The 14,697-nt window shown below is 34.5% G+C and overlaps 1 protein-coding gene across 2 annotated transcripts in view; it reads left to right on the top strand.

Annotated features, from left to right (window-relative positions):
* The window catches only part of FAM126A (family with sequence similarity 126 member A), a 90,665-nt gene that overhangs the window by 36,361 nt on the left and 39,607 nt on the right, over positions 1 to 14,697 (top strand). For both annotated transcript variants that reach the window (XM_040260654.1, XM_040260655.1), the window contains exons 2-4: positions 3,039 to 3,117; positions 9,398 to 9,499; positions 13,709 to 13,888. In XM_040260654.1, coding sequence (XP_040116588.1) covers positions 3,067 to 3,117; positions 9,398 to 9,499; positions 13,709 to 13,888 — 333 coding nt within the window. In that variant the 5' untranslated portion in view covers positions 3,039 to 3,066. The remainder of the gene's footprint in view (positions 1 to 3,038; positions 3,118 to 9,397; positions 9,500 to 13,708; positions 13,889 to 14,697) is intronic.

The following is a 14,697-nucleotide window of genomic DNA, read 5'->3' as shown; positions in this document are numbered from 1 at the left end:
TTTATTTCTGAATACGAGACTTTTGACAGAATTGTTAGTATCTTCTCCCACTCTGGTTTTGTCTTTTCATCCACTTAATGGTATCTTCTGGTGAATAGAAGTTCTTCCCTTCCCCCACCCCAGTTTTACTGGGATATGGTTGCCAAATAATTATGTATTTAAGGTGTATGTGATGCTTTGGTGTACCACAATCAAGTTAATTAACAATCTATCATCACACATAATTACCAGTTTTTATGTGTGTAGTGAGAACAGTTAAAATCTACTCTTCTAGCAAATTTCAAGTATACATTATTATTAGCTATGGTTACCATGCTGCTCATTAGGTTACCAGAACTTACTCATCTTACAACTGAAAATTCGTACCCTTTGGCCAGCATCTCCACATTCCTCCACCGCCGTCCCCGACCCCCAGCCCCTGGAAACATGACTTTACTCTCTGTTAACATGAGTTTGACTTATTCTGTGCACAAGTGAGACCTTGCAGTATTTGTCTTTATGTGTCTGGGTTATTTGACTTAGCATAAGATTCCCAGATTCATCCATGTTGTTGCAAATGGCAGAATTTCCTTCTTTTGAAGGCTGAATAATATTCCATTGTATGTTGGTGTTGTATCATATTTTCTTTATCCACTCATTTGTTGGCAGACAGAAGTTATTTTAATGGAGTCCAATTTATAACAATCCCTTTACGATTAGTGCTTCTGTGTCTCTTGTTTAAAATTTTTTATTGCCTACCCCAAGGTTTTGAAGGTATTCTCTTATGTTCTAAAAGCTTTGTTTTACTTTTTAAAATTAGATCTGTAATCCAACTGCAACTGCCTTTTCCATATGGTGTTAGCTAGTAGGTTACGGTTCTCTTCCTGCCCCCTATCCCATGTAGCTGTCCAGTTGACCTACCCCCATTTTTTATAAAGATTACCCTTTCCCTACTGAATTATATTGTCACTTTGGTCATAGATCATATTATCATGTATGTATAGGTCTGTTTGTGGCCATTCTGCTCTGTTTCATTGGATTTATTGATAGTGACAATATAATACCACGCTGGTTTAATTACTATGCTTTTGGTAACTTTTGTAGTAAGCCTTAATATTTAGAAGTCCAAGTCCTCCAGCACTGCTGTTCTTTAAGATTGCTTTGACTATTCTTGATCCTTTTGCATATCTGTCTTGATTTTAACCATTTAAAAATTAATTTTAATTAGAGAATTATTTTGAACTTTTGTAAAAATTTTACCTTCCCAATTCTTTGTAACTTCTGGTTCTATTTGTGATTGCTTTCTGTCTTAATTTACTAGATGAGCAATGGATAAATAAAAAAGAAAACTCATGTGTATTTATATTTACCTTGCTTCATTTTGCTTCACAAATGTGTATAACAGAATTAAAAAAAAGTAGATCTAGGTAGAAAGAAAATAAGGGAATGTGTGTAATATAATATTATAAATAAAATTAATCCTAGCCAGCTTTTTTGTGGATAGAGTTAAGGCAGAAACTTTGACTCCCATTTATTAAAATCAAAGCAAAGAGCATCTGCTGGGAGATTCACAGTATCCATAATATAAAAGCAAACAAGTTACTCTAAAGGAGAATTTTTCATGGTATTGAAAACTGAAGATGTGAATTTTTTGCTCCTTTGGATTTCAAAGGGGATAACATATGATCAGGCAGCGTTTTCATAACATTCTGGGCATAAACTCAAAGCCTGGTTTATGTGAATGAACAGTACTATAAAATGAATAATACAGTACAGATAATGTGGTTTTTTAATAGTTTGGCTTGATCCAAGGATAAAATTTAAAATAATAAAAGGGCTATTTTTTAATCCTAAAAAAGTAAAATGCATATCTCTCAAGTAATTCTTCATGTATGAATAAATGAATCAATGAATATATGTATTTTCTTAACCATTTTTAATAGAAATTAGTGGAAACATTAGAATGTATTCTTTGCAAGAACCGGTGTTGTTTATTTAAGATGTATCTGTATACTTTGAGACGACTAAGCAAAAGTTGCATGCGTTGATAGCCTTCAATAATAGTATTGCATAGTAAGACAACACTTTTATTGCCAGGTGCTTCTATTTACATTTTTTCATTTAGTTTTCACAGTAATCAATTGAAAGTATGTATTGTGGTTTTTCCTAGTTCGTGAATGAAACAAGGAAGGCAAATAACTTGCCCAAGTTTATACTACAAGTAAGAATAGAATCAAGATTCAGTTTCTGTCAGTTTTACCTCGGTTTCTTTTACATGATAATTCTGATGAAAGTTAAGAAGGCTAATGCAGGGTTTGTGCCTGACTTAGGAGTTTAGCAAATTCAGATAGAACTAATAAAGTTTTCCCTCAAGAAACAGTCCCCTCTCTTACAGATGGAGGTATGAAGAAAACTATATTGTACTTTGACAGAAGTTTTTCTTGAGATAAATTTGTTTTGCATTTCCTTTAACTTTCTTTTTTTCTTATTTATACTTAAGTTAATTCCATTCTTCTGAATAGCTATTGTTGCATATTGTCATTACCTTGGATATTAGCACTTTTACTTCTGTTTCATGAATATTAAGCTTCCAGGAAACCAAGTGGCTTGCCTAGATAGTTATTGTACTAAAGAACTGAAATATAAGCAAATTAAATTACTTTAATGGTTTCTATAAAGTCAAGTTTGGATGCATGTCTTTTTATATTTTCACAATTTTAAAATGTTTTCTTAACTTGCATTATCTCTTTGGAATTATTTAATTTAAACTAAGGAAAAATGTCCAGTATGTTTTACAGCTGACATTACTAAAAACTGAGTGAAAATTGTAGAGCTAATTTCATCATGTTATAATTGTTTATACTTTTGTCATGATTCTTGCATTTCAGTACTGTTTGTGCACATTGATTTTTGATATTAACTCAGTAATTTTATGTTTGAAACTTTTAATTTCTCAATGAAAAAGTAGATAAATTTTATAGGATTACTTCTGTCTTTGGTAATCTGACTATAAAGAAAATGTATTCAAAATTTTAGCATTTTTCTATGTTAATTTTCAGGTTGAAGATTTAGAACAGATGTGGAAAGATGTTCACTTCAGAGAAAGGGGTTGTGGAGGAATGGTTGTCGGAGTTTAAGGTAATATTTACTGTTTTACTATAATAACTATATTCCAAAGAAGTTTTATCTGAGTTTTAAATTCCATTGGCTTCCTTTTTTAATGACTAAAAAGCTAAATATCTGTGGAAGCAAAAGAATATTACAGAAAACTTATTGGGGAATTATTTACACATAATAATCTTTGTGAGGAAATTGGCTCCTTTTTTGCCAAGTGGTTTAAAGGTTTGTCTTCTCCCTTTTATGGCAACATCACAAAGAATGGTTAAAGTCTGTGAAAGTTGATGTCACTCTCCCTAACCACCATGAACAATTCTCAGTTAAAATGTTTCTCCCAATTTGGGGCGGCAGGGGAAGGACATGATCAACGATGAGAAGATGGGAAGATATTTGCACAACTTTCTATCACTGCATCTTTCTTTAGTTGGCTTACCCAGTGCCTGCAGAGGGGTATATAACTTTTGGTTAGTGGATGAAAAACAAAAACAAAACCTCTGTTTGGTTGTCTTATGAACTCTTCTCTATGATAGCTAAAATTATATTTCTTTAACCAGTTAACTGGAGCTTCCCTGGTGGCTCAGTGGTAAAGAATCCACCTGCCAATGTAGGAGACACAGGTTCGAACCCTGGGTCGGGAAGTCCCCCCCTGAAGAAAGAAAGGGCAGCCCACTCCAGTCTTCTTGCCTGGGAAATCCCATAGATAGAGGAGCCTGGTGTGCGATAGATCAAGGAGTTGCACGACTTAGCGACTAAACAGTAACCTTCTTTTTGTCCTCTTTTTCTCACTGTTACACATAATTATGTGAGCTTCCTGATTAGGAACCACAGGAATGCAAAGTTTGGGCTGACACTTTTTTTTTTTTTTTTTGTCCAGCTCGATTAGCCCAAGACCTCAGACAAAAGTCAGAGTTATTAGCTTGTTTCAATAAGAGACACCATACAATAGGTACTGTGTAGGCATTTCACCAAACAAAAAAATAAAATAATTACAGGATTTGGAGGAAAGGTGTTCAGATGAAATTTAAATGAAATAGTATTTTGATAGGCTCAAGACAAAGCAGAGCGACGTGTAATGGGGTTAAAATCAGACCTGGACTCTGAAGTGGACCCATGGTCATGTTGTCTTTAGAAACTACAAAGTTAACATCTGTGTGCAATGTTGGGTTCAGAAACCCCTAATCTGAAGCCTGGTTCTCTGTGTCTAGGTGACTCACATCCTCCAGGGCCAGAGTGGGATATTTCATTCTTATCGATACACGTTTAAAGAGCAAAACTTTTGATATCTGTGATTTTAGATAGCAAAGCTTCTCACTGAGTAAGAATACAGAAGTCACTAAAAACTGAGTAAGAATACAGAAGTCACTAAAAAATGGAGATTCAAGAAGGAGAGGACATAGGTAATACCTATGGCTGATTCTTGTTGATGTTTGACAGAAAACAACAAAATTCTGTAAAGCAATTATCCTTCAATTAAAAACTAAGTTAATTTCTTTTAATGGAGGTTTTTATGACGCTTTTCAGCTGTAGTATGTCCTTGAGAGAAGCAGTGTTTCCTGTTAATTTTGTAGCTGGCTGTAGCCGTTGTTGTCGTCTCATCCTGATGAATGACAAAGATTTTCATTTTGTCAGCCTTTGTAGTCATAAATTATCTTTCTGTGGATCCCTAATTCATAGAGTGATGTAGTTATGCATGCTCTTACAGAAGTGTGCTGTATATAGTCCACTTCAGGTAGTGCCATCTACATATTTTAACAGTTTGAATAACTCTGGTGTGTGCCTTTTTTTCTTACATAAGTTGTCTTTGTGTTTTTAAGTTTTTTTTTTCTGTTTCATGAGAGTTTAATATGGTTCATTATCATGATTTTTTTGGCAAGTTGTTGAAAATTGTCAAGTTTAACAGCTGACTACCACTTCTGGGATATTCTTATGTTTAATGGTGAAGCAAAATTTGCAAAAGGAAATATAGCCATTAAACCATTTTTTAATATGGGAGTTGTGGCAAGAGGGCATGATGAAGGATGGGGAACATAGGGGAGGAGTCAACTATTAAGGCAAATAATTGAAAGTTATGGCTAATTCTCTTCCCTTATCATCTGTTTGTTTATTCTCTTCCATTCCTGGGAAGGAAGCTTTTTCACTGAGAGAAGAGAAGTAAAATCCTGGACCCCATGAACTGAAAAGTTATTTAACTTTCCCCTAACCATCCAAAAGTAAATATAGTCAATTTGATATAACAAATGATACACATTTTTGTCAGGTATAAGGGAAGATATTTTCCTATTCTTTGGTTAATATGGTAGGCATTTCTGAAAATTATTTTGAATTGTGTTAATGTGCATTGAATTCAGCTCTGTTTATGTTTGGTAAAGAGGTTAAGGTTACCAGACAAAGTTAGCAACATACTAAAAATAATAGAAGATAGTAAAGTATGTAAGAACAAATCTCTTACTTTTAAAATTAAAGTATCTTGTCTTTTGAAATGATTTGTGATGTTAGTTACATAGTTTGGTTAAAATATTTAAGAAATAAAATTTAGAGATTATTTATCTGTCATTCTGAGTTTCTGCTTGGTTGTTTAATTTAATAACCATGGTGCTAATAAGCCAAGGTCATCATGACTGATAAAGTAAGTGATACAGGGTACTTGAGACTGAGAAGTCAAATTTTTCCTCTAGGTGGTTTTACAATGTTGGACAAATCGCATAACTTCTTTGGGTCTCAACATCCTCACCAGGAAACCCTGAAATAGGTGGCGTGTGAAGATGATTTTAGCTCTGTACTTTTCCATGGGTACAGCCTGAACTCCCAGACTCATAACTTACTCAGCATTCTCTGAAATGCACAAGATAAAGTAGTTTGCTTTGTGCTTTTTTTTTTTCTTTTTTGCCTTTGGACAGACTAGCATCTACTCCAGCTTTGGGCCCTCATTAATATTCTCTTAGTATACCAACAACTCCAATACTCTTGCCTGGAAAATCCCATGAACGGAGGAGCCTGGTAGGCTGCAGTCCATGGGGTTCCTAAGAGTTGGACATGATTTCACTTTCATGCATTGGAGAAGGAAGTGGCAACCCACTCCAGTGTTCTTGCCTGGAGAATCCCAGAGACAGTGGAGCCTGGTGGGCTGTCGTCTATGGGGTTGCGCAGAGTTGGACACGACTGAAGTGACTTAGCAGCAGCAGTATACCAACAAAGTCATTAGACTCAGACTTCATTATTTTAAGATTTCATGAGTTAGTTCAATTTCTGTATTTCAAATACTTACTTGTAAAATGTTATCTTACAGATTGTATTGTGTTTTTCTTAATGTTATGTGTAGATTTATATAGCAGATTTTTAAATTTTCTGGTAGTCACTGAATCAGATGTGACTCAAAATCTAGTCTTATGTGTAATGTTGTTGGTCAGAGTTGTTTTATTTATTGGTTCTCTATCCATCTGTCCATCTTCATTAATTCTCTTCCACCTAACCTGTATCACTTCCTTACATTTTATAAAAGCCATCTGCCAAATGATACTTTAATTTGAAGCATCTGTCTTCTTCAAATTTTGCCAAGACTAATTTCTTACCTGTTATCCCATTATTACTTCTTTTGTCTCTAGTTCTGCATTCTTCAAAGTGAGAAAACTTAGCTAGTGTTCAGGGAGGCCAGTACCTTTGAACTAGTACAATATAAATTTAAGGATTTGTTGTAATGGTATTTAAATCCACAGGCTCTTTTAGATCTTAAGGTTTTCAAAGCACTGTTCATAAACACAGCAATTGTATTTTCTCTCCTGTTGACAAAAGTTAACTTCTCTCACATTCACAAAATGAAATAACGACAGAATTGTAATAAAATGTAATAGCTCACTAAGTTTTAGGAGACCTTTCCTCTCCTTTAGCAGTAGTAGCCTAGGCCCAGAATATTTTTTAGAACTTGTCTTTTCGGAAAAGAACTGTCCTTTTACTTTTGGCTATTTCACAAAAAACATTTTACCTCATGAGGGTTAATTGGTACCTAACTAAAAATTGTAATTCACACTTTTAATGACTGTTTCAGTTTAAGGCTAGATAGTGCATGTAAAAATCTTTTTATTCACTAATCATTTTTTAAGATTTATTTTTCAATTCACTTAGTTTGAAATTTTATGTTTAGACACACATGTGCACACATGCGCAAACATACATTAATGTGTTTTACATATATAGCTTAGGTTCATTATCTTCCAGGCAATTAGACATCTGTTGTTTATTTGACAGTTACTCCCTTTTATATAAATTCCACCAGTATTAGGTTACTGTTGATCAAGTAACAGAAATGGAATGTTGCCTGGAGATCTTTTGTTACATGCTTTTGAACTATTGAAGAAAGCCCTAATCTCCTCTTTATGTAAGCAGTTGCAGTGAAACTCTCTCCTCCCCACCCAAAGAATGGTGGAAGGTTCCCAGATAGTTCACGTTTACTTAACCATTCTGGTAAACGAAACTGTCCTATTAAATTAAAAAAACACTCTATTCACTTATATATCCTAAGGTGAAATGTGACCTGTTTTTCAAGAATCTACTGAAGAGTAACAGTGACAGTATTTATTTCTTATTTTGTTCATCTATTATATAATGTCTGCAGCAAAGATCTGAGTACAAGGAGAGATAAGATAGGTCTTGCCTTTGAGGAATTCACAGTAAAGTTAAAATGAATCAAATATCCTTATTATAAATATGCTGTTTAATTTTATATGTCTGTTTATGCACACATACACCTATGTACACTAAACTATAACCCATTTTAAATCATAAAATACTAGGATATGGGACATGGGGAAAATAATATATATCTTACAATTACCAGTATCTCGAGACATTAGAAGCCAGGTATCACACGGACCACAGCCTTGTCTAACTCAAGTGAAACTAAGCCATGCCATGTGGGGCCACCCAAAACAGATGGGTCATGGTGGAGAGGTCTGACAGAATGTGGTCCACTGGAGAAGGGAATGGCAAACCACTTCAGTATTCTTGCCTTGAGACAAGGAGATCCAACCAGTCCATCCTAAAGGAGATCAGTCCTGGGTGTTCTTTGGAAGGACTGATGCTGAAGCTGAAACTCCAATACTTTGGCTGCCTCATGTGAAGAGTTGACTCATTGGAAAAGACCCTGATGCTGAGAGGGATTGGGGGCAGGAAGAGAAGGGGATGACAGAGGATGAGATGGCTGGCTGGCATCACCGACTTGATGGACGTGAGTTTGGTTAAACTCTGGGAGTTGGTGATGGACAGAGAGGCCTGGCGTGCTGCGATTCATGGGATCGCAAAGAGTTGGACACGACCGAGTGACTGAACTGAACTGAACTGAACTGAGACATTATATCTGCTGCAGGATAAACATTGTTAATTAGTTGGTTGATTGATAGAAATACTTTTCCTAGGTAAAAAATAAAGAGTTGGAAGACAGAAGTTGTTAAAGAAGGCCATACTCTAGAAGGATAGGTTTTTATCATTTGTTATAATGAAGTTGTTGTTTTTTTGTTTTTTTGTTTTCATATTTCCCTACTACCTTTATCCAAAACTGTCTGACTTACTACTGGAGTTTTATTTCTTCCCATTCCTTTCTGGTCATGGTGTCCTTTCTGAAGGGGTGACCCTGCCAAACTATGGTTAGTTGTTGATATTTTAAATGGCATTAGGAAAATTTGTTGGTAGTGTGGCTATCTTTTTCTCCGTTCGAAGAAGTAAAAACTTCCCCCCAGTTCTGTAAAGGAGAACAGTCTTACTTAACAGACATTATATGATCTGTGGCTTTAAGGTTTGGAACATTGGATCCTTATGTAACATGTTTATTAAGAAACAGGATAAAATACTGTTAATGAGATCGGTAACATGTATGTTGCTACAAAAAAATGTACCTCTGGCTTTACAAATGATTCGTATTCTTATTTCCAACTCCAAACTATGGTCAAAGATGCAGTGTTGATATTAATTTGTATCCCTGTTGATGTTGAGTATTAAATGTACCTTTTGTTTTATTTTTACCATTTTTTTGTTGAGATATTATTCACATAATGAAAAATTCACTGTTTTCAGGTGATAATACAGAGGCTTTTACTGGTTTTAAAGTGTTGTGCCATTAACACCATCATCTAAGTCCCAAAGAAAGCCCCACCATCACCCCCCAAAGAAAATCTGTATCTAATTAGTCACTCTCAGTTCTTCCTCTTCCCAATTCGCCCTCCCCCAGTTTCTGACAATCTGCTTTCTGTATTTGGATTTACCTATTTGGGACATTTCATAAAAGTAAAGTGTATTTTTTAAATTTGTTTAGACACTACCAGAAACATCTTTACCAAATTATGCTACAAATTTGAAGGAAAAGAGTTCTTTAGTTTCATCTCTCTATAAAGTTATCCAGGAGCCACAAAGTGAGGTAAGTACTCTCAGAGTTCATAGTGCTGGTAGTTTTCATTTGATTGATTTTTAATTTCTTATTGTGAAATATAATATATATATTTTAAAAAGTAGTAAAAGTAGAGTTTTAAAAACTGTAATATATATTTTGCAGAGTTTAACTGATTGCTTTTGAGAAATGAATAGAGAGGTAAGAATACTTTATATTCAGAAAAATGGCAGAATAAAAAAATTATGATAAAATGAGCTCCAATGTTTCATCTCCTAGGCCAAGAAATAGGATCACCATATTCCAAAGCCATCTCTGAACATGCTGCTGCTCATCTTTCTATGTATTATGTATGTATGTGTCTGTCTGTCTCTCCGTCTGTGGGGATAACCTTGGAGAGCCTGGGTCACTGCATTCATTTATTCATGCAGCAAATATTTGTGTGTCCATTATGTGTCAGCTGCAGTGCTAGGCAACAGAAAATCAAAGATGAGTAGCACATGGCCTGTGTCCCAAAAGAGGAAAGGGAGAAAATAAGTAAATACATACTTTCAGAGCAATGCTTAACTGAGTCTAGATGGATTTGCACACATTTTCCAGGTGTAGAAAGTAAAAAGACATTGCAGGCTGAAGGGAATAGTATATGGAGGCCTGAGAAAAGGCAAGAAATTTGAGTAGCTAGTAGTTTGGTTCTGGTGGTAAGTTTTTCCCAGCCCTTGCTTCTTTTCTCTGCCTTCCCCTCTCCTGCATTTCCTTTGCATTTTTAGATAGCAAATTTAGTTTGAAAGTGATAAAGTGAACTGTACTCCCAGATTCTGGTGCTTATAAATCCTACCATTCATAGTAGAAATAGATAAGGTTTGGAAATGGTGAGGAAAATCAAAATGCATGGCATGCAGATAAAAGCAAATAATCTAGTTTTTAGCCTGATAAATGTGGTAAAGACAGTGTGTATCCTGTATTCTTAAAAGGAAAACTCAGTCTTAAAAAATGTACTCAGAAGTACTTCTCAGATATAACTGTGTAATCTACTTTCGGGCTTCCCTGGTGGCTCAGCTAGTAAAGAATCCACCTGCGACGTCGGAGACCTGGGTTTGATCCCTGGGTTGGGAATATCCTCTAGAGAAGGGAACAGCTACCCACTCCAGTATTCTGGCCTGGAGAATTCCATGGACTGTGTAGTCCATGGGGGTCACAAAGAGTCTCCTTTTGCTCTTTAGAATATTTTATATCTTAATGTGGAGATACAGCATTCCTAAAAACTTGATGTCATTATCTGTTGGCATTTTTGAAATTTGAAATGTTGATTCTACTTTATTTGAAATCCGGGAACTTTGGTACCTTTTCATTATGTGGTTAAATTCATTTGATAAATATTCATTGAACACATATAATGTGTCAGAAATTACTTAGAAATGTACAAAGTAGAGTAACTTTTTTATAGATTAGAACTTATATTCTTGTAGGTGAGATAAACATTAAACAAATACCTAAATGTATAATGTTAGTGGTAAAACTATGAAGATAATAAAGCAGAGTAGGGGAAGTATGTGTTGGGACTGAGGAGGTGATGGTTGAATTAAGGTCTGAATGAATTAGAGCAAGAAAATAAAACTGAGGGCAAGAGCTTTCCAGAGAGGAAATAGTCATTGCAAAGGCCCTGAGGTAGGTATGTGAGTCAGGCTCAAGAAACTGTAAAGAGGCAGTTTATCGATGAAGTGAAGTTTCCTTGACCAGTGCTTTTAATTGACTGTAGCTTTAAGATAGGTATAGGATTAGAGGCTAAAAATACTTAGGTTTGTTAGGAAGCCAACTGTTTTGTTTCTTAAAGAGCCATATGAAATCTTTTTGGTGTTCTAAACATAGGGAGCCCATAGTGAGAAGTCGGTTCCCTGGCTACTGGCACCTAAATATTAGTCCCCTCCAACTTCTCTGTATCTTTATCCTACCCATATATTCTCAGTAATTGTTCAATGAAAAAAAAAAGTTTGGAAAATTCTCTTGTAAATTTACCCAAACTTAGCTTTTCCCATCTTCTTTAGTCAATTAAAGGCATTTTATGATACATTTCATATTATCATTAAAATTCTCTTAAGATACAGCTTCTTACTTATGAATGGATGATTGTAAAAATTCATTTGTAACTCAGTTGTTACAGAATTCATAATGTATTTTAGAAGGGAAAGAAGGTACATGATGATTAGACTATAGAAGGCCATTTAACATATCAAAATATATTAATACTTGAAGTACAGTTCTCTCTTACTAGTACTGTGAAACCTACCCAATCAAGTTTAGTAATGTTTCCTTGAGAAAATACATTTAAAAATTTGAGCAAGACACTAGGAATGCAGCATATTCTAATGCCCCATTATTTGTCTCAATTATAATCAGGTTAAGTAAGTCCAACACTCCTGTGTTTCCCACATTGTATGCTGTCTTATTCTTTTCTGACATTTTTCAGGTATGTTTATAAAGTAGTTAAAAAGTCTCGGCTTCAGTCTGACCTTCCTGAACTGTGTGATTATTTTTGGTTTCGGTAGCTTCTTTGTCTCAGTTTGCTTATGTAGAAAGAATACATTGTCAGGGTAAAGACATTGCACCCTAGTATTGTGGGAATTGAATGGGTTTACATATATGAAAGTACTTTGCAAGTGTAGAGCCCTGCATAAATATTGGTATTTATCTCTAGTGGTTTGATATACTTAATTTCATCTAATCTTATTGCAATGTGTAACTGCTACATCCCTTTTGAATCTATCTTCACTTGGTTCTGCTTTCCTAAATCAAAACTCTGTTTCAGATGTTAAACGAATTTAAAAGACTGGAGTGTTTTGATTAAAATTGATTATGTGCTCATGCAGACTATCAAATAACTTTTCAGCATAAAGTTTTTTAAGTTTGCAGATATTTGTTAGACTATATTAATTGATTTAATCAAATATTTTCTGGGTGAAATAGAGATGAGCGATGTCACACCATAACCTACAAGATTATTGGCACTGGTCCACAAAGAAATTTTAAAAACTCCAGTCTGAAAGCTAAACATTCCCATAACAGTCTTTCTTCCACTACCCCCCTCTTCATTCTTCCAAATTAATTCCTACCCTAGAAACTTCTCTTGCAGTCTTTGAGTGGCATTGCTTTGCCTCTGACCCTTCTGTTTCCGTTACCTTTGCCACGCCACATGGACACCTGTTGCCCTCTTAACAACCATTTTGAGAGTGGGAAAATGTTCTTTAGCTTTAAGAAGATAGTATTTCAGTAGGAAAGAGCAATTTTGTCGATGTTTATTGAAGTATAACTTTTTCTTTACCTTGCATAAATAATTCTGAATTTAATTGTATCGTTTACTTTACATATTGAACTTTTGAAATCAAGGCATCCACTTTAAATCAGTTTCTGTTCATTCCACTTATTTGTAGTAGAAAATCTGTTTCTTAAGTTGATGTAAATATATTGCCTAAGTCGGGGAAGTGAATGAACTCCCATTCACTGAAACTATATTTCAGTGAAGTATAGTTTGAAAAATAGCCCTGTGAATCTCTTGACATATTTATAAGTGACCTGTGTGTGATTATTGAATATGCTTTAAAGATACACTCATCTCTATTAACTGAATACCTGTGGAGGTATTGGGAGAAAAATGGTTGTCAGTAAGTCCAAATCATGTCTAAAACAAAATGACAGAGGTGTTTAGATTATCTAGGGGCAATTAATCATGGTTATAGTAAGAAACTAGATCTAGGGGCTTTATATTATTCAGCTACTCTACATACCAGTCATTGCAGTCAGATGCTACCTAATTATAAGCTCAGGAAGGCCATGTGACAGTAACTACCTAGCATTCCCATTTCAGTTTCTCCAACTCAGTAGCCAGTCATTTGTATATTGGCATGTTTTATCTGGAAGAAAGGATATTAAGGAAGACAGTTCTTCACAACCTATTTATTTCAGGAAGTTAAAAAAATATAGTTTTAATAACAATACTACTTTGGAGTTACAGAATGTTTTAAAACTTTGCAGAGTACTTGCGTATACACTTAACCTTGCAGTTTGGCCTTCCACTAGAATTCATAGGTTTACTAACTAGCTTAGCTGTGAATAGCCTTGCTGCCAAAAATGGAAATGCTTGCATATTTCAGTAATTACCAATCAGGAAAATGCTTTTATGTTTTACATATCAGTGTCATTCAAATACAGTCCAATCCTTCCGTTGATGTTTTGTCTTTCTTCCAGTTGTTGGAACCTGTCTGTCACCAGCTCTTTGAATTCTGCCGCAGTGGAGAGGAGCAGTTGCTTCGATTCACGCTGCAGTTTCTTCCAGAACTGATTTGGTGCTACCTCGCCGTCTCCGCCAGCAGAAATGTGCACAGCAGTGGATGCATTGAAGCTCTTCTACTAGGGGTTTACAATTTGGTTTGTATTTAATGGAGTTAACAAAATGTTTTAAAAGCCAAATATCAGCCAAAATGAATACATAATAGCAACTATTTTTCATTTTAGTAGAGCTAATGTTTGTTTTTTATTACATCAGATGACTCATAGCTCATTCTCCTCAAAATAACCTTATGGAGGCTAAAGGCTGTATGGCCATACATACATTTATGAAATACACATTTTTTACTGATTGGAGACTAAAAATCAGATCATTTAAATTCTTTTATGGAAATATTTGAATATATCAGTGTTAAATTTTTAATTGTTTAAACTTAAAAGCCACTGTCTATAAATTGTTGTGACCTTCACAAAAAGTTTGGAGAAAAGATTTAAACTAAGATCTACCACTAATAATTGTATAAAATCTGGACTGTCTCCAGAGTTCACACCATTGATTTAATATATAGTTTGCATTACTGATAATGTTTGTATATTAAATAGTACAATATTCTAGATAGATGCTTAAGGTTTGTACTTTTTTTAATGGAAAAATAATTTAAGGGTCATTTTGTAATATGTTTTAGGACTGTGTTAATTGATTTAGAAAATGGAACTTTTTACATGAGAGAAATCAATGATAATTAAGACAAGACATCTGCATTTCAGCCTTAAAACTACGTTACTTAGATTTTAAGGAGAAGGTTAGCTCCTAATGTTTATGAGTAATGGATTATCATAGTTTAAGATTTCAGTTGACTTTAAAATTCCTTTCTTTTCAGGTCTTTTTTATTTTTCACTAACAATTTATGTGTAAAAAATAAGTATTTAAATTTATGTGTAAAAAATAA

This window comes from Oryx dammah, unplaced genomic scaffold, assembly GCF_014754425.2.
Source record: "Oryx dammah isolate SB20612 unplaced genomic scaffold, SCBI_Odam_1.1 HiC_scaffold_18, whole genome shotgun sequence".
Classification (NCBI taxonomy): Eukaryota; Metazoa; Chordata; class Mammalia; order Artiodactyla; family Bovidae; genus Oryx; species Oryx dammah.
The sequence above is the reverse complement of the archived record's forward strand: the minus strand, read 5'-3'. Positions and strand labels throughout refer to the sequence as shown.